This window comes from Hippocampus guttulatus, chromosome 5 (assembly GCF_054856545.1).
Source record: "Hippocampus guttulatus isolate MCC_2025c chromosome 5, RoL_Hgut_1.0, whole genome shotgun sequence".
In the NCBI taxonomy this organism is placed as follows: domain Eukaryota; kingdom Metazoa; phylum Chordata; class Actinopteri; order Syngnathiformes; family Syngnathidae; genus Hippocampus; species Hippocampus guttulatus.
The window spans coordinates 13,352,864-13,379,692 of record NC_141265.1 but is presented as its reverse complement, the minus strand read 5'-3'; the positions used below and the strand labels follow the sequence as shown (position 1 = coordinate 13,379,692).

At 43.8% G+C, this 26,829-nt stretch overlaps 1 protein-coding gene across 3 annotated transcripts in view; it reads left to right on the top strand.

Moving 5' to 3' along the window:
- Positions 1–23,962, top strand: part of LOC147205135 (ADP-ribosylation factor-like protein 15) — an 83,728-nt gene extending 59,766 nt beyond the window's left edge. For 2 of the 3 annotated variants that reach the window (XR_015100901.1, XR_015100900.1), the window contains exon 6: positions 22,220–22,368. Coding sequence is in view for 1 of the 3 variants with exons in the window: in XM_086110979.1 (XP_085967105.1) it covers positions 22,220–22,372 (153 nt within the window). In the remaining 2 variants the exon portion in view is untranslated. Of the gene's footprint in view, positions 1–22,219 lie in introns of all 3 variants that reach the window. The other variant, XM_086110979.1, reaches the window with a different exon arrangement.
- Positions 23,963–26,829: the final 2,867 nt, after the last annotated feature.

Genomic DNA, 26,829 nt, shown 5'->3' with positions numbered 1-26,829 from the left:
ATAGAGCACTTACACTTCATGAAACCAGATTATTTTTTTTTGGACGTCCTCTTTATTACATTTTTATAAAACAGTGCAATTTGTCTTTATTGGAAAATGGTAAGTCAATGTACCGTTGTAGTTAGTACACAGCTTTTGATTTCAATAATAAGTATTGATAAAGCAAGCCATGGCTCTGCGTGAAAAACAATGTTTTAGTTTTTTTGTTTGTTGTTGTTTTGCTTTTTTAGGACGCTGTGGAAAAATACTCCCACTGCTTACGGTTGACTGTATACCTTTTGAGTTTACGGCCCTTTGGAAGACAGAGAAAGCTCCGCAGTGTAACATGATGTAACCTGAATTTCATGGCGTGCCTTTGGAAACGTCTGCGGAAATAAATTTGTGATGACAGGGTTGGCGCGCAATCAAAGCACACTCTATTCTTCATAAACCCTTGACAGATACTTTCCTTGTCGAGTTCCAGTGACAGTGGTCTTTGCTTTTTCCACGCGTTCACAGGAACAGTTCAATCATTTGATCAAATGAATTGATGTTGATAGAGCTGTTCCTGACGTCAGATGTTTTTTTTTTTTTTTTTTTTTTTATCTCAAAACCTTGCCAATCACACGGCAGTCCACAAATACTTTATGCTACAACCAATCACGTCCTAATTTCATGACTGTTCAAAATGTTTTTTAATTAGTGACAAAAAACTGAAATGAACGTGAATTGCTTTCTACCTGAATGAGTTGAAGAAATGCATGTTCCCGACGGTTGAGGTTCAACCGTCGGGAACAGTCGCCTTGAAGATGCCTGGCGACCTCTCATTTCCGTGCACTTCAGAACAAGTCTTTCCATCGCGAGTCGAAATAATGCCTCCTAATGTTAATCTTTTGATGCTTGTAGAACTCGTAAGGGTACCTTGAGGTCTCTTATGACGTCATGGATGGTCGCTGTTCAAACTCGAATTCTCATTTGTTGTCTGTTAAGGTTTGCGAAGCTGACGATGGAATAACTGGAAATGTTTTGGAAGGCCTTTGGTGTGGTCTACTTGCACAGATTTGTTTTTTCTTCTTGCCTCTGAAACACCGTCGGGGGGTAAAATAATGGAAAGCTATCAATCATTAATCCAACCTAGTATTGAAGCGAGACAGGTTCAACACACAAGACAACATTCAAAGAGGACGAGATGGAAAATCAATTGCACAACACACAGATGGGGAGCAGTCCTTCCTGAAACGTTCCTATCAAACTTCCAGAAAGTTCCAAGAGGCTTTTTGGTACAATGCGCCAACATGTAGGTCAGCCATATTTCCATCGTCTTCACTCATGAACCACATCAACGAATGCGTTGAACCGTTTTGTTGATCACAAATCTTCAAATATGTTAAATAGTTGCTCAACGTTGCACCTTCGGCTGCAGCTCCTCTCTGAAACAGCAGCGGAGGGAGGAGGCCCAAGGTGGAAAACACTGGAGTGCTGCTTGCGCTACATTGTTACCGATATTTGATATTGTCTCCCATTTGTCCGTTTGGTATTCGGGCTTTCATTTTCATGCAGGCTGAAAGGAACAAATTAAGTTGAGTCTGTTTTGAGCAATAGATTTCGGCGTGACTTGCTTTTAATGCTTTGGCGCGCACAACCACACCTAGTGTTTCATTCACCTGATGCATGTTTTTGGAATGTGGGAGGAAACCGAAATACCTGGAGAAAACCCACGCAGGCAAGGGGAGAACATGCAAACTCCACACAGGCAGGTCGTAGCCAGAATCGAAACCTGGTACCTCTGCCAACGTCACATAAAGAAAGACGGAAGAGGGAGAGTCCGACGTGTTAGCCAGCACGTGGCCGGGGCCCCAGGGCTCGGTGTGGCCTTTTTAGAGTGCCTCGTTGCAGCATGGAATAGCCCGCAACAGCCCAGTGGAATATATTCCAGTTACTGGAGGCGTTAGGCAGATATATTTTTGAGGTTCTTTGTAGTTATGTGTCGACATAAGAAAGATGCGAGATGAAGTGGCACCCATTTTTTTCCAGGTCGTAGCAGTGACCGTTGAGCACAGCGCAGTTTCAGCGCATAAAGCGGACGTGCCCACAGTGGAGAGATAGGCCTGATTTTTCACAATTGTGAACATTAATTTTATAGATTTGATGATTTATATATTTTTTGATCATCCAAATTTAGCAGGGGTGACTTTACTCATACCTGACATAATGCTTGACTTGAAAATTTGTTGACGAAGCATGATTCAGTTTTTCTTAAGATAGTTTAATGTGCATCAATCTTGACACTGCCTTTTATTGATGCTTGAAATAAAAGTGGAGTGCAGAATTTTCTGTATTATTTGTCCGACTTTAAATTCACCAAGTTGCTCCCTCTGGAAACCGTTTGACAGTTGTTGTTTTTGTTTTTAAGTCGAGGTGGGTGGTGTGAGCCAGAGCTGTTGTCTTTACTCCCGCACTGTCCTTTCCGAGGGCCAGCTCGTCTGAACCTAAACAACAGTTACATTTGTTCTGCCAGAGTTGGGAATGCACTCAGCCGCCTCTAGCGGTGATTCTGCCAAACCCCCTTGATGCCAAACCTTTGGGCCTTACTCATATGCCAGCTCTTTTTTTACGCTTTCTTTTCACCCTGTCTGCTTCTCTCTGTGACAGTGTCACAGTCGCTGGCGGAGGGTCCCGAGAAGGAGCCATCTGTGTGGCTTCATGATCGGGAACCAACTTATTAAACAATTTAGGCTACAATCAAAGAAATAAACAGTTTTGAGTGCAATTTTGGGATGATGAGTCTACCATCTTAAAAAAAACTAAATACAAGATTCAGACAAGTCATAAATTCTGACCGTTCCCACATTTAACTCGGATCTTAAAACCAAATACCTAACACCTCATAAAAAAGTGTCTTAGTTCAACAAATGTCTTGACTCAGTCCAACTGATTGTGTGTGTGTGTGTGTGTGTGTGCGCCTCAGCAGCCACTGTTCACTGGAACCAAATCGGCGATGAACTACATGCCTCATTGCCTGACACTCTTCCGTCACCATTGTGTGTGAGATGGATGAGTGAGCGTTTGTACACACAACGGCGGTGTTCACAGCACACAACCAAAGTGGAACGCTTCAGAATCCTCTTGAAGTAGTCGGGAAAACACAAGCTGCCGATTGCTATCCGTGTGTTGGCTCTCAAAACAACCCTTGTTTCCCAACTGCATATACGGAGGAATATAGGAGAATATGTGGAACGCATTCACATTGTGGTCACCTTTTTATTTGAGTAATATTTAACATGCGCCATCGCGTGATCTACAAGGTGAAATAAAAAAAATTTAAAAAATCGGAGCAATTCAAGTTTGGAATCTGATACGTCTTATCTATTAAACCTTTGACTCGAACGGTTTTCAATGTTCCATGCCAGGAACATCAGTACCATCAGCAAACAGGCGGCAGAACAGAGAAAGTGGCCGACTGAAAGGGAGGGCTTCCTTGGCTGAACGTCGGGAATGAAGAAAGAGGAGTCATCTGTTCTGTCTGCTACATTACCCATGAATGAGGCCTGAGCACGTTGGCCCGATTCACAGAGGGTGCACTCTGGCCTCAGGAAACAAAGAAAGGGCACATCTACTTACTTTGTAGCACTTAAAGCCACCTCTTCTTCTACATACGCTTTGAGAAAAGAATTTGGTCACCTGTCCATTGCACTTGCGGTACATCGAGTGAAAAAAGAAGAATGGAAATGATCCTGCCATTTGCAGTCATGCCACTATCCATCTTTCGAGGAAAATGTGCAAGATTTGAGTGTGTGGAATTAATATTATTATTTTTTGTTCATCTCGAATAAAATGTGCATATCGAGGTTTCTCAACATTGGCTCACCGCCTCTGTTGTCATTCAGGTGAGGCTTCAGGATGCAAGGTATCCGACCATGTCTCGTTTTGCAAGAGGTGCCATTTTAAGTGTCCGGCATCTACTGCAGATGTTTCCCGGTTGCCTCCCTGTGGAGGTATTCTGGGCATGACTTGGTACACGCTACATGAACTGGGCTTGCCTCAGTAATCTACCAATGAAGATAGAAAAGGTGGACGGACATGAGGAATTCTGGACTTTGCTGCTCAGACTGCGGCACATTGTGGACACGGACTCCACAATCAGTGCGCTGGCACACAGTCATGCAGGACGGCAACGGGGCCCAAGACTCTCTCAGAAGTCCTTTTACATCAGATATTAGAAACCCTGTATTTCCTACGAGCAGGAGCAAAAAGGGGCATCACCTGTTTCCTTGTCCCGCACGTTCCTCTCAGTGTCATTGGGCAAACACCTTGTAAACAACCGGAAATGTGATCCACGCACTCCATCTCTCTACTTTTAGAACCAACGGGGGGGGGCGTCCGGGCTGGTATTGACATGTCCGGACTTGTTTTCCAGGCTTTGCCCCCCACCAATAACCGGTGGCCCTGCCTGTGAATCACAGGCATGTTTTGTAAGGGATATGGTACAATGGGCGGTGTTACCCCCCTGTGCCTTATTATTAACATTGGTTACTGTGTAGATGATCTGATTATAGCAATATAATGACATATTCTGTGGTTATGCTGTCATGAGCACAAGATATGTCAATGACCTCAGTGCAACATGATTATGCACTGGGCTTAACCCAGGGCACCAGAGGGGAGTCAAGGGTCTGCATTCCTCTATGTGTGTATTATGATCTCATGGGCTCCAGTGACACTGATTCACGTTTCCTTGATCTGTCTCTCGAGTGTGCTAAATACTTTGCTGCACCTCAGAGAACAGAAGTGTTTAAAAAAAAAAGTGTAAAATGCAATTTGCACAAATGACAGAAATGTTGGCTCATGAGTGGTCTCAAGTGGGGATCAACCGCATCAACATAACAAAGACTTATGATATGCACCGAAGCAATATTGGCCTTGTACGTGCAGAACAAGCCACATAAAAGGGATGGAGTGAACATTTTTGGTATTCAGATGAGCAGCTTGAGGCTAAAGTTGATGCGCCCAGACATTTAAAGATGGTTTGTTCTGCAAAGCAAGACTGCGAGCGCAGCTATTCAGTGCAGACAGTATTGTGTGGGACTTGGCAGACACCCCCCGAAGCGTCTTTTCAAATTGGTTACCTTATTTGCCCCTTGAGCTATTTTCACCCCGCCTGTGTCTGGACTCGCAAGTCTGTGAAAATACTCCTCACAAACCTTATCTCCACCTTCCGCTCCTCCATCCGTGCCTGCTATGACGTCATCGACGTCAGGTATCCAAAGCACACAGCGGTAAACGAACGTGTATTGAATACGAATTATTTACACACCTGCTTTGCGGCACATTCCTGATTACAAGGTCTCATGGGATGGGCACTCGAAGCGGGATTAGTTCAGCCCGGGGCCGTACACCTGAACCGCCGTACTACCCCTATTCAAACATCCTCCTGCTAAGACACAAAAGCTTGTGGAAAAGTTTACTGTAACCTACCGTTGTCAGTATTCTTTCGGCGTATATTTAAGCATATATGCCAAAAACTGTACTGCCCGATTGACCACCCTCCCTCCCCTCCAAGTGTTGCGAAAACTTGATTTGACCATGCAGAGGAAAAAACGTTAAAGGCATTTTTATTTATTTATTTACTTATTTATTGCGCATGTACATTTTGTTGTGTGTGTGTAAATGAAAATCTGTCTCATTTCCCACGCACGTCCCAATGTGGGTGGTGGTAATTGTTGTCATTTTAGCACCTAAATCTTTCTGTATTCCTGGCATGTACCAAATTTCCAAAACCATCTTTTCATTCCTTGTTTTTTGATCCTTGTGGATGAGCAAGCACCAATTTTAGAGCATTTCCCCCCGGTGTGCCATGTCGCATTATACCATGAAGGGATGGTGGGCTGCTAGCGTGGCTTGTTTTTGGTAGGCATTTTTTCAAATTAGTGTTAACTTTATTTTATTTGAATGCAACGTCGATTATTTCACCCTCTAAATTTGAAAATCACGTCACTTCAGATGAATGAATTTACATCAAAACCACACGTTTAATGGCTGTGTCGCCGCGTCACAGCCCCCTTGGCACAGATGCGCAATACCAAGGCAGTGAACAAAATGTGTGGGGAGATGACTAACCCCCGTCGAGACCTGATTGGGGCTGATGGTGAAATATTTAGGGTCTCTAATGTGACATGTTCAGAGTGATCCTCATGGGAGTTTACTCTCAGGCAAGTCGACTCAGTGTGGCACCCTGCGTCACAAGCACGTCCTAGCGCTGACGTTCTCTGGACACTTGAGGCCATATTCTCCCGTTCATGCGTAAGTCTGGGGGGGGGGGGGGGGGTTCCCCCCCTGCTCCTGACTTGTGGACTTTTAAGGTACACCAATTCTTCCGTAATGATTTGTCATACACCCGCTGTGTGTAACTGGCTCGAGTGTCAGCAAGGACTGAGGTGGTGTGAGTCATTCAAGTGGGTAAACGGAACAAACGTTAACACGGGGCACAGCAGAACTGCAGGCCGTTGTTTTGTTGTTTTGTTTTTTGATGGAACTCATGCATTCAGTCATAAGGTCCGTATTCTGATTAAATGACTTTTTTTTTGTTTCAGATTTAGTTCATGTTTGAGTAAAAAAAAAATATATATATATATATATATATATATATATATATATATATCCTATGCTCTCCATGAAGTGTGATGGAGCAGCGGGTGCGTCAGCGGCATCATAAGCAAAATAACGCTTTATATAGAGCTGTTGGCACTGCAGTAACACGATTACTTTTTGCTTTTTACTGTTGTCGAAATTTTAACAGAATTAAAGTAGTGAATGATATATATATATATATACACTGTATATATATATTTTTAATGGCAATCTTACGTTCTACCTCGCATACTACGATGGTACCGATACTGCTGCTTTTATTTATTTTAAGGTTACATTTTTTTGTTTGTTTGTTTTTTGGGAGGGGATTTTTTTTTTTGTACAGAGTACGATTGCAATGTTCCACACAAGTAGTGAGGATATACTGTCCAGTTAACCGTTTTTTATATTGTCCTCCTTCCATTACATTGCATATTTTCACTTGAAGATGTCATTGAATATTCCTGTTTACGGTATGTCTGCGGGGGTGACAGGAAGTGCCTCCACGATATCGATTCGGATTCATCTTTTGCGCATCTACCACTTTTCTTGGATTTCCTCCCATAAGCAGAAAGTTAGAATTGACGACGGTATCGGGTGATCCCTCAGTGAAACATGTTACGTCCTGACTCCAAGCATCGCCGTCTTGTTGGCCTTCTAAAAATATGTCTGGATTCCTCTTGATTGATTTATTTCATTGCATACTTGCTTTGGAGATCATGACTCACGCAGCTATGCGTGATGGGCGGGGTGGACTAACTTATAAATAAGAAACCTTGATTAATAGCATAATTATACGTGCTCTCAATGTGAAATAAATATGAAGGAAGCTCAACTTTGAATTGATTGACTGCTCCCCCGCACGATGTGTTGAACGAAAAGTTGACTGTTTCATCAGTTAACACGAACTACGGCATAGTGAGAGCTAACTGGGGTGCATGGCGCATGTCACAAAGTATGCTGCCAAGTCAACAGCGCACCGATGCATGTCATACCACGCACAACTTTTGAAAAGAGATTCATGCAGAATCTTGCCTGCCCCGCTCAGTCTCTACCAATCATAGCAAACGTTCGCAAGAATTGCAGGAGGTTCCTGAAAATTGTTGGCGCAAGCAAACGGGTGATTTGAAGTTTAGAAGCTAATTCCTTCCAATGACACGCCATGCATATATTTTTATATTGATGTCATTTTTAAACCTTGTCGATTCCACTTGACGGGTTCGCCTTTTTTGGGAGAGTTGTTGGGGAAAGGGGCTAGATTTCTGGAAACCCAAATAAACAAGGAAAACTGAACTGCGAATACAAATGGGAAACATTCCTGCATTTCGCAACTGTTTTTCAGTTTGCAACATTTCCGTTCACAAAGTCTCGGAGCAAATGAAGGAGGTTGCACCGCATGACAGAATGAGAATGACATCACGCGTTACAGCGACCCGAAAAGCCCAATAAAGACCACCACCGCCTTCCCCATTCCCGCAAAAATCCAATCGGCCTCGACCCCACCATGTCAAGTGTGCATTTTTCTCCACGAAACATGCAGAATGCGTCATGAGTCGGTGCCCTCTGGGGCAAACTGCGTTGGACAGGGTCCAAGACAGAAGTGGCTTGTCAACCACTGTCCTCCGTCACATTTGGGCACATGGTGAACTTGCAGGTCCTGGCACACGTTGGGGTGGTGGCTGTTCTGCTGCGTGACTCATGTGGCGCCCAGTGTCTGAAAATTTCATCAAACGTCTGGCACATGCTATGTGTGTCATCGGGGCCGGTGACGTCCGTGGCTCTAAATTCTCCGCCTGTCGTTGATTGGATGCTCGGTGGATGAGACACAGGTGAGGGCCAATCAACGAACCTTTGGAAGGAAACAACACAGTGTGAGCAACTGTGTCACCAAATGTCTCGAAGTTTACTTGTTAAGATCCATCCTTATTATACCTTGCACTTGCGTCACCACTGATGGGAAATGTTGATTTGATTATTGCCAGCTCACTCGCACTTTGGAACAAAGTGAAAGTTGCAGATTAGTCACTGGCAAATACGCGGATGCTTTTTAGCTTTTGAACTATTGGGGAAGGAATCAGGACTTGATGTTAATTGCACCCATCTATGGAGTTAATTGGTTCATTTTCTTCAACCTTTTCACATCCTCAATTTGATAAAAAAAAAATATCAAGAAGATTAGGCCACGAAGCTCGTGACGTTTGGATTTGCAGAAAAAAGGAATTGACTCAATGAGTGAGTGCAGTCAGTGAATTATTATTATTGGATGGCTGTTCGGTGGTATTTTCTACTTAAAAGTTGTTGATACTGCTCCATCATCATGATCGGTATGATCATGATTTATTATTATCATGCGCCATTTATCCTCATTCGGGTCCCAGGTGAGCTGGAGACTCTCCCAGCTCACCTCAAGCACGATTCAGATTCCACCCTGGATTGGTTACCACGCAGACCAGAGCATACGTTCACACCTACGGACTATTTATAGAGTTTCCAGTGGGGCGGGGGTGGGGGGGTAGTGTACCCTGAGAAAATCCACGCGAGCATTGACAATGATTCAGAAAATGAACAGAAACAAAACATCCTGTTCTTTTGACATTGTTCTCATCTAAACGACCCCTACACAGTCCCCCCGCAGGGGGCTTGTGTGCTCACTACGGCCTCGGCAACTCCATAAACACTCTGGATCAAAGCGATGCTTGATGTCGCACTTTAAGTAACTGTTGTGTCGACCTTTGCTCTGTCTCATGCTTCATCGCAGGCATGAGCTCAAGTCACCGCTTCATCGTCTTTAGAGATAACGTCTCAGTCCCCCCACGTAAGGGATCGCTGCATTCCTGTCAAATGATTCAGCAGATGTCGCCTTCATTCACTGATTTTTTTCTTCTGGCTTGAGAGACTTGAGCAACGTTTGCAATTTAAAAATTTTTTTTGGTGCTTTCCTTTCTATAGAATATTGATTAAGCAAAGTTTCGAAAAGGGCGCCCTGCCAGTCTCGTAAAGATGAGATCATTGTGCGGCGTCACCAGTTCTTAATCTACGAGACAGTCTAAAGTTTGGGAGTAATGAAAATGAGCGCAGTCGGGGATGTTTTATTCAATTTTGTTACATTACCGTCCTAGATTGTCTACATGAAGATGAAATGCGCTTTCAACTTGCTCAGCCGCAGAAATTTTACTGGACAATCCCCCTTCTGGACTGCCACTTAAAACCGCTGGTGCCCTCAGTTTCCGGATGCTTACTTAATGAAGACCAATCTGTAACTTTAAATCGAGTGAAACCAGACTTATAAAATGTACAAGAAAAGAGAAGAGAACCACGAACCTCCATTCATGCTCCATCATCTTTCATGACATCGACATTTTTAAGCATATGGGTAGAAGAAGTGGTCACACCAAAACTGCTTTTTCCAATTCTAATTTAAATAGACCAATAGTAGATCACTGCTTTGCTAGACAATTAGTAAACAACGCCGGTAATTAAAACATTTGAAACTATGACTTCTATTATCCAAATTAAAAACACCCATAAAAAATGTATTAAACATTGTATTTTAACTCAACGGAGCGAAGTCGTAAATCTGTTTAATCAAACTTAAAATGTACTCAAAGCAGAAATCCGCCGACGCACAAGTAGATGAAATAATTAAATGCACGATGATCTTTTCAGAAGCAGAAACAAAATGGGAGCAAGTCATTAGAATCTATTCAATCCACTGTTACCATCCCAGTTTTAATTTTTGGCTGCCACTTGCGCGAAAGCGAAGGGGTGGAATGCGAATGGCTGCCCTTGAGAACCGTCACAGGGTCCCATACAGCAAGTCAGAAATGGGCAATGAATTTTCCGACTGGGCCAAGCAACTCACATGAATTTGTCTTTTTAGAGAATACAAAATTGTATTGTTCAGTTAAGATGCCACTGTCGTGTCACCCTGGATATTTGTTGTTGTAAATGGGATGCACAAGTTAATAGGGTGAATTTGTACATCCAATTGTATTTAGCCCGTGTGTGCTATACTGAGTTATGGAAGTACCGATGGGGAGAAGAACTTGAACGATAGGACTGCAGACAGGCAAAGAGGATGGCAGGGTAAGGTGGTGTGATTTTTAACACCGGGGCTCGCTTGACCTTGACAATGAAGCCACAAAGAGCGAGCGGGGTAGCTCTCGATCTCCCTCTTTTGTCTCCATCCGCCTTTCCTCTCAACGGCGACTGCGCTCGTTGGCGGTGCGTCGAGTGCCACCGTCGCCACTGCTGCGGCAGCTAAAACACACCGCCGCATCTCTGCCATCGCACGTCCCACCCTCCCCCCCTGCCTTACCTCACGTCTGCTCGCTTTCCAGACAAGCGGGTTTAAAAAGTCAACTGCGTATTGAGCCGTCTAGACTGAAGTTGGTCAGCAAGCAGCCCTCCCCACCCCTGACTTGTGATTTGCTGGCTACAGTGGAAAAACGGATGAGGAGCAGGTGACCTTGCTGCGCTCTGTCCCTCATTTTTGGCTCTATGGCCACATTATATAAACGCATTGACCACAAAGCAGCGATGCTCCGTGCACGCCAACATCAACTTGGACCGTACAATAATTCAATCAGGGGACACGTTATATCTAATAGACCAAGTAGTGTAACATCCCTTGATATTCTTTTGTTGAACATCAGTCACACTAAATCTGTAAAATTCGAAGCAGGTAATAAGTACGTTAAATCAAATGCTAAAAATGTGAAACAATTGTGTGTCACATGATGTTTATTTTTTAGTTTTGTGTGTTTGGCCTGGTAGTTACTTAACTGTTTTCCTGTTACAACCAGTCTTGCATGTAAATTCTGGTTGCATGACCACGGCAGCCCAGTTTGCCTGAAACACAGGGCGGCGTGGGCTTTAACCCATTCATTTCTCTGGATTCAGGTCCTGCTAAGGTTTCTCATGATATCTGTGACGGGCGGTGATGGAGGGGGGAGGGGCTGCAGAGTCCCGAAGGCTCACTACGGTTCAGCCTGCGGTTTTACCCTGTCAGCCTGTCACATTCTGATGAGGTCCCTTTTCTCGTTTCACATTTCTCATGTTCTGGAAATGGCTTTCTTCGGCTGAAACGTGGACGCCGGGCAGATTTAGAGCACATTTGTGTCCTTGACCGAGTTGAATGAAGTGCTCCCGTCGGGCCTGAATCACGAGTCGGCGTCAGGGTAGAAGGCCAGATACTGCCCCACAATAAATGTTTGATTATATTAACCCTTTCAGGGACAGCAGTTATTACAGTGGACAGCTTATCAGGTTATCGGGTTACAGGTTATCATTATTTGTGCATGAAAGGGTTAATTGTCCGTCAACAACTAAATCACTGTCTATTGACTTCTGAGAGGATTTGGATCATTTTAATCTGAACAATGGCTGTAAAGGATTCATCGATGATCAAATTGTCGATTAATATGGAGATCGATTAATTGTCTATTAACGGATTAAGCGATCATTTTCACATCTCCAACATTTTTTACAAAACGTGTTTGACTTTTTTTTTTTCAGTTTTGCCACGTCACACTTGTTCCAGTTAGACTGACTTTCATTCCAACCTCAATCACCTCTGATGCTGATTGATCTGGATTCTATACCTCTTTTGCACCTTTGTCTTATTGCAGCCCTCCCACTCATCTTCATCTCTGCTTTCTTTTTTTTTTTCCCACCCATACAGCCTTTCTCATCCTTTTATCCCCGGGCTGGTGGTCCGCCCCTCTGGGAGGTTAAGGGGCATTTTGGGTGAGAAGGCTGTCGGCAGGTTGTGCGGGCACGTAGCTTGCTTTTTCCCACAGCTCACGTCAAATGTTGCTGAACCCTGACCTCAGCGGGTCCTCTCAAAATCAGGGAGGAACAGAATTCAGCCAGCCAGACCCTATTCAAAACTGGACTTTCCATCAGAGGAGGGGCTGAGGGGGTAGAATCCCATCCAATTGTGGCCCGTGCCCTCCCTTTTGTGCGCTGTTCAAGCAGGGTCGGACGACTGGCCACCGCTAGCCAGGACAAGACTTCCGAAAAGCCTTTTCAGCATGTGATTTGACCTCTGGTTCCATTGCTGACTCACAGAGATCAAACACTGGGAACCTTTAGGCGATCCATTGAAACAAACCTTTTTAGTAAACTGTCCAATAGTCTGTGGTCATGTTGTGCCAAGGTTCAATCAATGTTCAGTTTAAGTGGCACCTCTTTTGTGTCGCTCACTTTTGACTGTCACTTTTAAAAGTCTTTACTTTTAATACATCTATTCTTTCTTGATTTGCGGTCATATGAAAATAGTCGTTAGTGCTATTTGTGTCGAGTCTCAATTGGCTCCCACTGGATGCTTTGGAAGTCATTTAAAATAGCCAGGATCAGTTTCTGTAACGGTGCTTTAAAATGAACCCATTTCCTCCAGAACATCAGACGTCACTTTGGCTGCTCTCTAAGCCCAAGTAAGGCAGCTACTAAAGAAGTAGCAGGCTCTTGCACCAACGGTGCAGCATTGTATGGCGATTGAGCAAATTTTGTTTAACCACCTTGAAAGAGACTGAGAATTATGATTATAAAATGTGAATATGCAAAGCAGTTAAGATAGAACACGGCATGTGGTTTCAACCTGATGGCATAATGTGCGTGCATTTCTGAGTGAAAGCTTGTGCGGACCCCGACGCGATGCATGGTTTAAATCTTTTGCAGCGGGGCGAGCGCTTTGATTGTAGTGCCGCGTGCTGTGTGCTAAAGTGGGGGGCCTGCTATAGCTTTCAAGCTGGTCAACTGTCAGGACTAGTGCATGAAAGGAGGCCTCAGAGTGAAAGGGGGTGGAGGGTCTTACTAGGGGGTCCTGCAGAAGGGAGGGTAGCTTGTGATAGACCGCCTGGGCTCGGAGGACCCTCTGTGTGGGCTGCGACAGCATGGCAGACCTCCTCGCAAGAAACTGAGAGGAAGGGGGGAAGGGCTGGTCGTTGGCACGTTGGCCCCTGCAGCGTGGCACACGGCAAGATGCCAGCTCACCCGCTCGAGAACCGAAGACCAGATGTTCTTTGTCAGGGCGCCTTGGGCCTTTACCAAATTCAGTTACTGTAAAGCTGTAATAAGACAAACAAGGGATCGCACGTTGCACACACTTCCCAAGTACTTAATCCTCACTGACTTCTCTTCATGTGGACCAGGTCAAACTGCGGTGAAGGGGCTTCAGCTCTGCCACGGAACCCGACAATTATTTTCTCGCAGAGAGGATTGTAGTCCAACTATGAGTACTAATTGTTCACCTTCATTCCATCTTACATGACATAGTCCTAGCCTCAACATATCTGTTGATATGTATGACTAATGGATTCGTAAAATTTGTCAGTACGGGCTTTACATTTAGAACTGCAGGATTCTGTCCGTAACTCATTCATTACCAGCCAATTCTGGACCAAGTCTGAAAAGACGTTTAGAAAACGTCATCGGGAGTGAATGAGTTTTAATAGCCTCCATTTTGAAGGTTTTTGTAAGATTAATCAGATTTTAAAACTTGTTGAGACCAGTCACCATCACGCAGCGGTTATGTCAGTCATCTCAAGCACATCTTGCATGCCTGCATGGAAAGGACATTATCGCCACGTTCAAGACCAGTCGCATTGTTGCATGGAGCACACCTAATGGGTCAGCGAGAACGTCTCCTGTGCAGTCTATCTCAGATTTACTGCACCTCAGAGGGATGTCTCTGATCTGGCCGTGGCCACTTGGCTTTGAAGAGAAGCGTACCATCAGCGGATCACTTTGAACGTGCACCGAGCCGAGCCCCTGGGGAAGACCCCTGCTCCCACCGCAGTGGAACAGGACAGTAAATCTTAATTCAGCTAAGCTTTACGCTGTAGCACCGGGGACCTGCGTCTTAATATGATACTTGTCGACGCCAGTGGTCCTACTGTTCAAGCAACTGCGGCTTGATTCTAGGGTGGCCTCGGCACTTTCATTTGTCGTTTTGGCACTGGAACCAGTTCACCGTAAGCTTTTCCATCCTTTTGCATTACGACCAGTGTGGTTACATTTTCTTTTGCGTCTGTGACGTTTAAATTTCTTATACCTGTACATTCAGAATTTGTACAGTGGCAGCCCCCATTATACAGGCAACTGAAACGCTGGAATATTGGTCAAGCCACTTGTTCGAGAGCACACCTGTAAAGAAAACAGCTCGTCCACCCAAAAAGATGATTGTTTTTTTTTTCGTCACACTTCATCAGCTCCGAAAATGCCTGTGTAATATCAACAACCTGACAGGTTATTTGAAAATGTATGAAAAACATCAAGAGCCCTTTGGAGTCCACTCCTGACTGAGGTCAGAGTACCTCAGAGAATAAACTTAAAAATGTAGCATTTATGGCCTAATCAACAATGTTTTGCAGGAGTCTATCCTGATGATGCCTTAGCAGTCCGTTCTTTGAACTGTTTTGTTTTTTTCTTCACTTACGTTCAAATTTTGCATCAAGTCCATGTGTGCTTGCTAACAGTCATTGAATGTTGACTCCATTTGGGCCCAGCTCAATATTGGATGCATTTGTGCTGTCCTAGCAAATATCAGACAGGTCCTGAAGTCAAACAATTGTTGTTGTCCTGTGCCTCCTACGGTACATTCTTTTTCTACAGGATAGGGTTGTTGACTTGACATCGGGTCTGGGAAACTCCTCTAGTGTGCCTTGGCGAAGGTGTTGCGGCCTTGCAATCAATGGGTTTTATTTACTGGCCAGTTGGGCTGTTTTATTTGACACCTCCCACAGATTGTGGTGCAATGTTTGTTTTTTCCACTGACCTCCCAAGTGCTCCCCTCGTGGGGACCTCCAGGCTTTCTCATGTCTTTAGGTAAGCCGGAAAAGCAAACAAAAGGCATAGCTATTATATGATAAGTAGATCTCGTGTTCCCTCGTCATTTCAACGCAGTCGCCAGTGTGGGCCACTTTCCAGGTGACTGATATCTTGGCAGGGGCCGACATGTGAAGGGACAGGGTAATTGATTGTCTTGATATCCGAGTATGCCCCATTCCCTAGTTCATAGAAGTCATTATTCTTCCTCTGAGAGACACTGCACCCTCGTCTTCATACTTAATGGAGTCCGTTCCATTTCCAAACTTAGACGAAATTAAAAAAAAAAGAATACAGCGATTAAAGCTGCACTCTGGCAGCATTTTTTTCCCCTTCATCCCCATCGGTCTGTACGGCACACATGATCCTAAGTAGCGTTTGAACAAAGGATGTTATTTTTGTTGAACAGAGCCCCCGCTGAAGGTTACCCAAATGAAAACCTCAAGGCTGAAATCAAGTCGACTCTCCAATGAGATTATTGAGTAAAGCTCCCCTTGCTCCACAGAGCAGTTTTTGATGTTGCCTGCAGGAAAGTAGTGTCTGAAGGATAGCATATCGCTTTGAGTCAGCCTTTTTTCAGTTTCTCTTGTGTTTTGGCTTGTTTTTATTTATTTTTTTCCCTCCCCCTCCCAAAGACTAAAAGGCAAAATCTTCTCAAGTTAACATTTCCTGTTCTTCCTTATTTTTTTCCATGATCGTATTACTTAAACAGGAAGCGTATTATTAGTATTATTCAATATTATTACATTTAATTTAGATTTGTTTCTCAGACTTTCAAGGGCCTTGCGGCAAATAAATGCAATAGCCCGACAAGACAAAGAATAGCTGTCCTACATAAGAAATCCAGAGTTTACAGTGTGGGCCGGAAAAGGCTATTCTTCAATACGGATCTGCTGCAGGAGTGTGTCTTGGAGACCTACATGTGCTCCATCTGGCTTTGCCGTTATCCACCGCAAGAATGCTCCACCTGACTTCCCAAATATACGAACGTATCACAAGATAACCGAGCCAAAGTGGGTTGCCTTCTCGGAAAGAGCCCATACATGTCAATTTAGTGTACTTTTGCCTTTGGCCCTGAAATTACACCCATGAGAAAGACACTAATTAGAGGAAATAATACCTCCAAAGGCTAAAACTGTCACAAGAGTGAAGTGGAAAAAAAAAGGGGGTCTTTTATCCTGTGTTGAACAGGCTGTGTTCCAAAGGGGGCTAGTCCTTCTCATGTTCGTGATTCCAAAAGATTTGCACATGTAAAGGTGAAATGGCGCAATGTTGATGAGAACAACAATCATTTGACCGGCAATAGCGTCATCGGCGCGGAAGGCAGTCATGCCCATTCTGCTTTCTCTTTTCGACTCCGTCTCGCTCTTGCCGTCCGTCTGCTTCCATCGCGTGTCTAGGTGTCCAGGAGGCGCAGACTGGCAGAAGATGGCAGCCAAGCCTATTTATTCTGGCAGGAGATCCTCTTCACTTGACATGAGTCGACAACTGAGCATCACATGTAGCGTTCCTGGCATTGGCTGCCGAGCAGCCAGGTGCCATGCATGGCCATCAGTGCTCTAAGCTGCCGGAACTAGATTTGCCAGAGTTGCAGCTTATGCACAGCTGACTAACTGTACAGCTACTGCTTGCAAACACTAGGTCAGTCTTGCCAAGTATTTAGGATTTGTCGTGATTAAGGGACAAGTATGTCTCCTTTTGAGTGTATTAAAACAAGAAATGAACGCACCCAACTCAACATAGAGATCGTATGACATTTAAATTGATCAGAAACATTATCCGTCTTCAGTTTATGACGTTCTTATGGCGGCAATGTAATTCAACTTCAAGTTATAACGTGCCGTAGCCTATTACTAACCTGAACAGACATCGTTTGACGCTTCGTCTTAGCAATCGGCAGTGACGATGATAGCTTGAAAACTATTCCTTGCCAATCAAGTTTTCGGATTCTTTGCTGAAATCAACAGGTTGACAGTCAGCGCAGCAAACTCGCCCTGATGCATCAAAACCCGAAACTACAATATATGGTCAAGACTATTGGAAACTGAAAACTCATTGCAACTCTCGCACTGTTGCTAAGTAGTTCTGACCATTTTCAACAATTTCATGTCATCCCACTCTTTTTAGAGTGAAGTTATGATAGCGATGTCTCTGATGTAGCTGTTGCCAAATACGGCCCCTTGTTATACTTGTGAAACCAGGGGTGTCAAACTCATTTTTGTCGTGGGCCACATTTTAGTTACCGGTTCCCTTGGAGGGCCATTCTGACGGTTTATTCAACTATTAAGTTGCTATCATGAGGGGTTTGGTAACAAGAAAAGGCTTACAATATATCTCTTATTCATTACATATGAGAAGTCAAAATGTTGGTCGACATTTTAGAAAGGATCATGGAAGTTGACATGTTTGAGCTGCTTTTGCGGGCCACATAAAATGATGTGCTGGGCCTAGAGTTTGACACCTGTGCGTTAAACATATAATGTGTTGGATTCATCTTTGCGAATGTTGTTTACGAGTATGACAGCACTGGACTTTTGGCCGATATTTATCTCGGGACAAAGACGGTGTATCAGTTGCCTTGTGCAAGTTTACAGTCGGAGCAGTTTGCATCGAACACAAGTCAAAGCTTACTTTCTGCTGCCAGTGTGAGCTTCTTGGTCAGGCTGGATTTCAGCACCAGGAATGCAACTGATTCAGGTAATTATTATTTTTTATTTTTTGGGACACCCTTCCTTGCAAACGCGTATAAGCCGCTTTCTCCTCTGTATAGGTCGCTGCGTATGACCTAGAAGACGCGAGACTGGATGACCCACTGGTCATTCTCCGAGCCATCTGGCAACGGCGTACTTGTGGCTTACCCTTCCCGCTGCCTCACGCAATTCCTTAAGCAAGCATAAGTGCGCTTAGGAGGACTTAATCTTCAAGAAATGCGTTCGGGCCACGCTGTTGGAGAGCCGGCGTGGATGCGCCCAGCCATCGGGTCACAGGGTTCCTTCAGCCTCATCACACTAAAGCGGGTTTGGAGGCCAAAGCTCCACCTGTTGTTGCTGGGACTAAAACCTCTGGATTGACTGTACGCTGATTACGAGACCCGTCTCGGATAAAGGCCTCTCTTGACAGTGATGATCATAATCACAATAACTTGGAATTTTATAACACCTTTCAAGGGACCTAAGGACACTCTGGAATAATTCATGGGCTAATTCAAATGTACAGTGAAACCCCTATTCATCGCAAAGGATATGTTCCAGACCTACCCGCTATATAGTGGTACTCTACTTACGAAATTAATTGGTTCTGGAAGAAATTTCTTAACTTGAAAATTTTGTAAGTAGACGAGTTTCCCATGTAAATGCACTAATTCGCTCCAAGCCCCCCAAAATTCAGACATAAATGTTTCCTAAAGCATACAAATGCATCAAAATATGAACAAATACATGTTACAATTAGATTATTGTACAATAAATGAGAGTTGAGCATAATGTAAAAAACAAAGAAAAGAGTAAAGAATAAAAATGATGGTCATTTCACTTTTAACTGCATCTTCATTGCCCTCTTTAGTTCATGTTCTCTCTCAGAAGTGGTTTTTGCCTGGCGTTTTGTCACGAACCGATCCAAGAATGTTTGCTTTTGTCGGCTTTGAACAATCCTTCGAAAACGTCCTAGGTAAACATCAGCATAGTGAGCGATCGCCGGACTGGTGAACACTTTTTCTGGGTGATTCACATTTATGTAAAACTATCGGAACACCTCATGGCCTGAGAGGCTAACGACAAGGACGCTGCATAGACACATATCTATCTATTTTCACACTTAGACACACACAGTAGAAGTCCCTCTTAGCCAATGGCATGCCAGGAAGATGCAAGGTAATCGCCAATGGCTGAGCAACTTTGAATATGTTGCGTTCAGGAAACTCGGAGCTGCGACTAGCCGACCATACTGTATTTTTAGCTTTCATATCTTGAAATTTCTGACATAAGAAGCAATATTTTTCTGTTGAGGCATTTTGTAACTTGAAAATTTCGTATGAAGAGACGTTTTTAAAAAAAGTAACTGTGAAAAAAGTATTAGCCATCTGACGCAATTGAAACACATTGTCAACCTATTTGAATACAAAATAATAGAAATGTACAGTATATGCCTTTAAAAGGTGGGACCTGATTACATGTTTCGACAGGTCTGCGCGAGTGTCTGAATGGAAGCTGTGACTGCGTTTGTGTTTCACTGCGTTCAATACACAGCTGAAAAGCGCAAAACTTTTTTTTTTATGCTGTCATATGAATAAAGATCTCGACATCATGAATTATTGTCCACGTATTTGGTGATGTTGGAGTTTCACCTTGCGCTGGCTAACTGACATCCTTACCCACAAACTTATTTTTGTGCTGTAAGGATGAAGCCTGTCACCTTATCGGTCAGCCAGTTTGCTGTTCCGCTGAGTGTTTAATAGTCCAGTGACGACTGACATGATCAGCGCTTCGTCGACCGAAAGCTTTACGTATTGATGCAGAGTCTTAAAACGACTAATCGTTCAACCCCGAGCACCGTGTCAAAACAACACAAAATTATCGCTATGAGCACAGATATTTGCGATAAACAACGAAAAAATAATGATCGTGCTTGTATTTGTCACCGAGTGTATTCTTTGGTGAACAGATGGTGTTTGAGGAGTTGCCAGGGAAGTAGTTTCAAAGATTTTAATAGAGCAGGATAATAATATGAACAGTAGATATCAAAGACCTTTACTGCGTTATCTTTGGTCTCATATTCTTACTGTACTGGAAGAACATAATTCAGCTGGCGTAGTGGCTCAGGGATGTTGTGTGCCAATGTTAAAGAAGGCAACTGCCCTTTTGTGAATTGTGGAAGAAGAGCGAGAGAGGCTTGATCTTGTCTGCGCTTGCGCGCACACACACAGCACTGCAGGCTTTTTGAGTGTGAGCCAATGCAGGGCCCAGAGTCTTCCAGAAGAGGGCCTTGGTACAGGCAAGTCGGCCGGCCGGCCAGACAGGCAGCCAGCCGCATCGTCTGCATGCAGTCTAGGTCTCGGGCTACTGCCTGGACCGGGGGGCGGCTCATGTTACCCAGACAGATTTGTTAACACTGTTTGGGTCCGCTCGGCTTTCTAGCCGGGGCCCCTGAGCCAAACGCGGCTGAGGTGACTTAATCTGTCATTAAACTCACATTACACCCGGACAGCGACTTGACTCGGGGGCAGAGTCGGCGCTCGCTCTCCGACTCGCTGGCATGGACGGCTGCATTTGAGCAGGCACAAGACCCCATTGCCCCCCCCCTCCCCCATATCTCCCTCATCCTGGGCATGCCACACACCATGGCACAGCTTGACAGCACAACACACTGCAAGAATAAACAATTTCACTTCAAGGCATTTGGGTACAGGGGGATTCACTGACCCCCCCCCCCCCGAGGATCCTTTTGTCTTGTGGGAAGATGAAATTACCTGCATGAAAAATTTAAAGAACCACAACCATAAATTAATTCTTTGTCAATTGCGGGAAATATTTTCCCAAGATACCTTGGAACATATGCATCTTGTCTCAGTCAATGGCTGCTTTGTGCTTTTAATGAGACATAATCAATGATTATGCGCCATATTCATATGCAGACTGTAAAACTGGCAAGATATGAAACAGAATTTTTAAAAAAACAAAAAAAAACAGGCAATCCAACCGAGATATAAAACTATTGTAGACTCATTAGGGTTGATGATGACGCACCTGTTTGCTTGTTCCTTTTTCTTTCTTTTTTCTTTTTAATTCTTTCAAAAACACAAGCATTAATTTCTCGATATCACGATAATCATGTTTCTCATTTCATATTGGCTTCCTTGCCAGCCGACCTCGGCCAAAGAATTGCATTGATTGCTTCCTTTTTCATCTTTGAAGTCCTCAGATCACCCGCTTTGGCTTGCTTGCGCATGTGCAGATTTGTGAACAACTTCCAATTTCTTTCAAAAACAATTGTCCCTTGGGGTCCACTGGAAATAATCAGTTGCGGGGTCACACTGTGGCTAGCTCAAGAAACTTCACGAATGTACAGGCAATGTTTTGAATTGACATTTTAACCTCCTACTGTATAAACAAGTGGGTTTGCTTGCTTGAACTGACCAGAACAGAATTGACCCCTCCCCATATTATGTGAACAATTCTTCCGAAAAGATGCTTGAAGATCTTTAATGCCACTACCAGTTGAAATTCACTGTCAAACCAAACATCGAACAAAGAAAATTAAACCTTGTTCATTAGACAAAGAAACACTGCCTGCTAGCTTAAAACAACATTGCCATGCTAATAGTTACCATTGATAATCGCCTGGCGGCCCGGTGATCCAGTGGGTAGCGCGTCAACCTCACAGTGCAGACGTCGTGGGTTCGATCCCGGCTCCGGCCTTCCTGTGTGGAGTTTGCATGTTCTCCCCGGGCATGCGTGGGTTTTCTCCGGGTACTCTGGTTTCCTCCCACATTCCCAAAAACATGCATGGCAGGCTGATTGAACACTCTAAATTGTCCAGAAGTGTGAGTGTGAGTTGGGTTGTTGTTCGTCTCTGTGTGGCGACCGGTCCAGGGTGTCCCCCGCCTACTGCCCGAAGATGGCTGCGATAGGCTCTAGCACCCCCCGCGAACCTTGTGAGGATAAAGCGGAACAGAAAATGGATGGATGATAATAGCCATTTTCGAACCCGTTAAGCAACAGTTATTTGCACACAAATGGTGTAGCAACACATGGAGACCTCTTTAGAGCTTGTCTGTTTGTGTGTACAGGTCAAGAAGTACTTTGAGCTGGAGCCGCTGGCCCGGGGCAAGCGCTGGATCCTGGAGGGCAGCAGCACGGACCACGTGGACGCCGTGAAGGAAAGCTTCGCCCAGTTCATTAGTCTGCTGGAAGACAAAGACATGCAGGGCGCCAGGATATGATGCCGGTAGTTAACGCCGAGAGACATGAACGCCGGACGGCGACGCCGACACGTCTCGCCGGTGCGTGCGCACCGACGAATCCACGCCCCCCCCTCCACCCCTCACCCTCCCTCCTTCAGGACTACCTTCCAGGGGCCTTCAGAACCATGTAGAACCTCGTTATGATGCTCCTCCTGCACCGTGTGTTGAGGTGGGCTTTGTAATCTAGCTGCACCCCTGCTGACACACACACACACACGCACACCAAGTGACGCCCAGGTTGTCCGTCAGATAACTTTAACTCTTCCACTAATTACTTTTCAGGATGTCTGAGTGGGAACCATTGATGTTGTTTCCACTTGACATGTGACAAGTGCGTCATGTACACATGTTCCATATCAACGTGTCAGCGTGTGACGCCATATCTTAACCTGAGCCTCATAGTGCTATCTCATGGAGTCTGCTGTACAGTTTACCACACTATCGGCACCCTGTGCACAGTAGCGCCGCTAATGACTTGACTGGGCGATGGCGCCCTACGTCTTCACTGCTTTTTAGTCACGTGCAGCAATATGGCGCTTAATGTCCAGAATCAGTTTTGTATTTATTATTTTTTTAATACATATCACACCACTTACAGGAATTTGGGAATTCTTCTCTCAAGCTAGTGACCATACGAGTATTAGGGGCTCACTCAAGAGAAACCCCCCCCCCCCCAAAAAAAACAGAATAAAGAGAAAAATCTGATTAGTAATTACAAATAATCGGGTTATTTATTGATAAAGTCATCAATTCCTGAGTCTTATGTTGTAATATTTTGAGAAGAAAGTCGCACGACTGAAAAAGTCAGAATTAACAGGACTGAACACCAGACACTAATGCGCCACCTCAGTAAAAATCAAATACATTTCACGAGGAAAGTGTCCTTATTTTATGTCCTAATATTACAGGGGGAGCCTATGAAAATTAAGTCACTATTAGGATGGCAGTTTTCCAAGCATAAATTTCAAATATTAGGATAAAGTCTTGATGAGGAAGAGCTCCTGATTTTTCACATAATATTGCAACTTTTACCCCTCCCAAAAATCTGACGTTAATCTGTTATTATAGTCTTCATGACTACTTTATTTTCCTTTTTAATATTCTTGTCTTACTTGTATCATAATTGTGCAGGCTGGATGTAATGACAAACGCACTCAATGTGTTTCACGTCAGTATTTTTGCCTGACCCGTTGATTTTATTGTTGGAATCCTTCGTGGGCCAGCGTTGCCATTGCGGCCCAATACAAAGTCAATCAATCAGTCGCAGCAACAGCTGCATGTGACAAGTCCCTGTCTGACACCCTAATGCCTTCCAACTGTCTGTGAAGACCCCCCTCTTGGCCCAGACTGGCCTAGAGCCCCCACACGCACATGCCCGAGTGTATCTGCGTTCCTTTTTTTTTTTTACCCCCCCCCCCCCCAGCTCTTCACATCATGTACCTGCCATCCATTCTGCAACAACAAACAACAGGACAACTTTCCCTCTTTGCTGTTGTCTTTTTTCCATCTTTACTTCTTCAGTCTTGACTCGTTTTCTGTCTACGTCTATTAAATTTGTAAAAATCGAAACTGCTGTCTCTGCTATATATCTTTGCACTTTATGGAGCACAGCAACAACCGGAGTGGGTAAACTACCGTAAATAAAACCTCACGAGATCCTCATAATCCATCAAAATAAACTAATAATACTGCTAATAATAATCAACAACAATATGAAAGACATACAAAAGTATGTACTGGTACACTCCTCCCTCGCATGTTTGTAAGTACTGTGGTGCCTTGAGATTTCTTTTAATTCAATTATTTGCTTTTACTTGCTCAAATATATGTAAGATCCTATTGCTGTATGGTGGCAGTTGACTCAACTCACTTTACAACAAGTGGCAGTATGCTCGATATAATTAATAAATATTCTTTAAAAAAATGTATAAATAAACGAAGCGCAAAGCAGTTTATTGCCACCCTGAGCTGAAAGTTACAGATACTGTCAAAACAAATGTAAAATAGTAGTAAAAGTAATTCATATCTGAACCCCCAAAATGTGGCAACAAATACAGCATATACATTAAAAGGACAATCTAACACTCACAGGCATATATTCTTTATCCTCTGTGAAGAATGACTATTACCACCATGCTGAGAAAGGAGCGTAATCTCCAGCACATTCCTGTTGGTCTAGACATCTGTCTAATCTTGCCCACAGGAAGCCACGGCCCGCACAGCAGAATGACCAGCCCAATATGCATTGAAATGTAACAAAAACTGTTTTCCTTATTTTTTCACTATGGTATGATTTTATAAACTATCATGTAATAGAGTACTATTTTTCTCCTGAAAAAAATGTTTTCTTTTTTTGCGAGGCTTGAACAGATTAATGGCATTTCCATTCATTTCAACAGGGAAAGATGATTTGAGTGTTTTGAGTTACCAGCGTGGTTCAGGAACAAACGAAACTACTTTCTCAAGGCCCCCCACTGTATCATGTTATCTTTTCATGGGACAAAACTGAAAAACAAAAATGTCGCTTGTCAGAAACAAAGAAAAACGTATGTCCTTAACTTTGATCCGTCCACGGATACCTGAATTAGCTTAACATCGTTTCTGCGGAGTCATGTAGCTCACTTTTTTTTCCCATCATCGTCTATTTAGCTAAAGATGTTGAACAGGGTTGCGTGTATGTTGAGAGCCAACTATAGAACATGATGACTTCGACAAAACACATCTGTGGTAAATCAAAACATTTTTACAAGAAAGACGTATTGACAAACTCAGACCACAAATGCTGTTTTACAGGGGGAAAAACACATTTAATGTGATTTGATCATCACGCAGGGGGCGGGGGGGACACAATTGACACACGTGCGTGTTTCTGTATTTTGTACATGGGCAGAAAATGTCCCCCATTTCCAGAATGACCTATAAAAAAATATTTTTTTAATGTAATATGGCCTCAAGGATTTTTATAAGAGGACTCTGTCTGAAGTATAAAGCCAAGGTGTAGTAAGCGAGGCACTACTGGTGATAAATCTACTCTGTGAGCTCCTGGTGGTGAACACAAAGTGTGTCACGCAGGTTGCCGCGGCGACCCTTTGATCTTGTTTTCCACTGTGTGCCTCCGGGCCAGACATGCTTCTCTTCAGTCTGCTGCGCAGCACAGCACCTTGAGAAGACGCGCTGCCCTTACTGGACAAGCCCTCTTGTTTTTGCTTTTAATCCCCCACCGTGTTTCCCTCACTCCGCCTCGCTCTGCTTCCCCTTCGGTCACACCAAACGAGACTTCGACATATCCCTAGACTACTGGTTCTGCGGATTTTATTAGGGCCCAATCCAATTAATCGGCTGGCTGATTTTATCAGCCAATATTCACCCTTTTAAAATGGAGCAATTTTTTTTTCTTTACACATGACAACACAAGACAAACACTCCCTCCGTCAAAATGATCCATTTTTGCAGATGTTTCGCTGTTGTAGAATTAAACATATACCAAAAGACAACGTATGGCAACTGGCAAATGTTCTTCCTGTAATTCATATCTTCATTGTACTGCTTACTGAACTCAACTCTGTCCCTTAAATTCAACTCTGTCCCTTTAAGAAGTGACTTCCCTGCCTCAAGGTAAATCTTGCAGTCTTCACTTTTACCACATCCGTTGGATTTATCTTCTTCAGCAACAAGTTCCAATGGATTCATTTGGATTTTTTTTTTAACAATGCAAAATTACCTGAACCTTTCATGCTAAATTTGACATGAATTTTAATCATTGTATTGAATTCACTTCAGCAGTAGTCACTCATATTCTGACCCCCGCCCCCTCCCCAAGTACCGTTGCTGCCTATTGTTTATCAACATTATGAAAAGTCTTCTAAACACTCCCCACAATGAAGCCTGTGAGTTGGTCACATGCAAATGTGTGTTTACAAGACAAACACAAGCAGGCATGTTTTCTTAAACCCGTGGAAGAATGCCTACCCGCTATCTTCTCTGTCTTCTTCCATCAAGTGTGCTTGTGTCTTTTTTTTTTTTTTTGCTGATAACAGATGTTACCATGACATCCATCTGGGCCTCGTACCCCTGCTCTGTCTCCCACTGTTGATGATGATGATGACGATGCTCCACGCTGAACACCCCGCATTCCCGGCCGGGACCCTCACAGTGGGGGTTGTCATGTCACTTATACTGTATAGCCAAAAGTATTGAGATGTGCGTTTTAACCCTCCTGTTGCGCTCGTTTGGTGGCTCAATGTGACTTTCTGCTTTAATGGTCTGGCAGTAGTTTTATCAATTTTTTTTGTACATTTAAAAGAACAAAATCTAGATTTTCATGGGAAAAACGTGGGGCGTGGGGAAAACAAACAAAAAAATGATGTACATTAATCAGTCTAGATTTTTACTTATTTTAAATTGAGCTGCAGTATAACTAAAGCAGGGATGGGCAA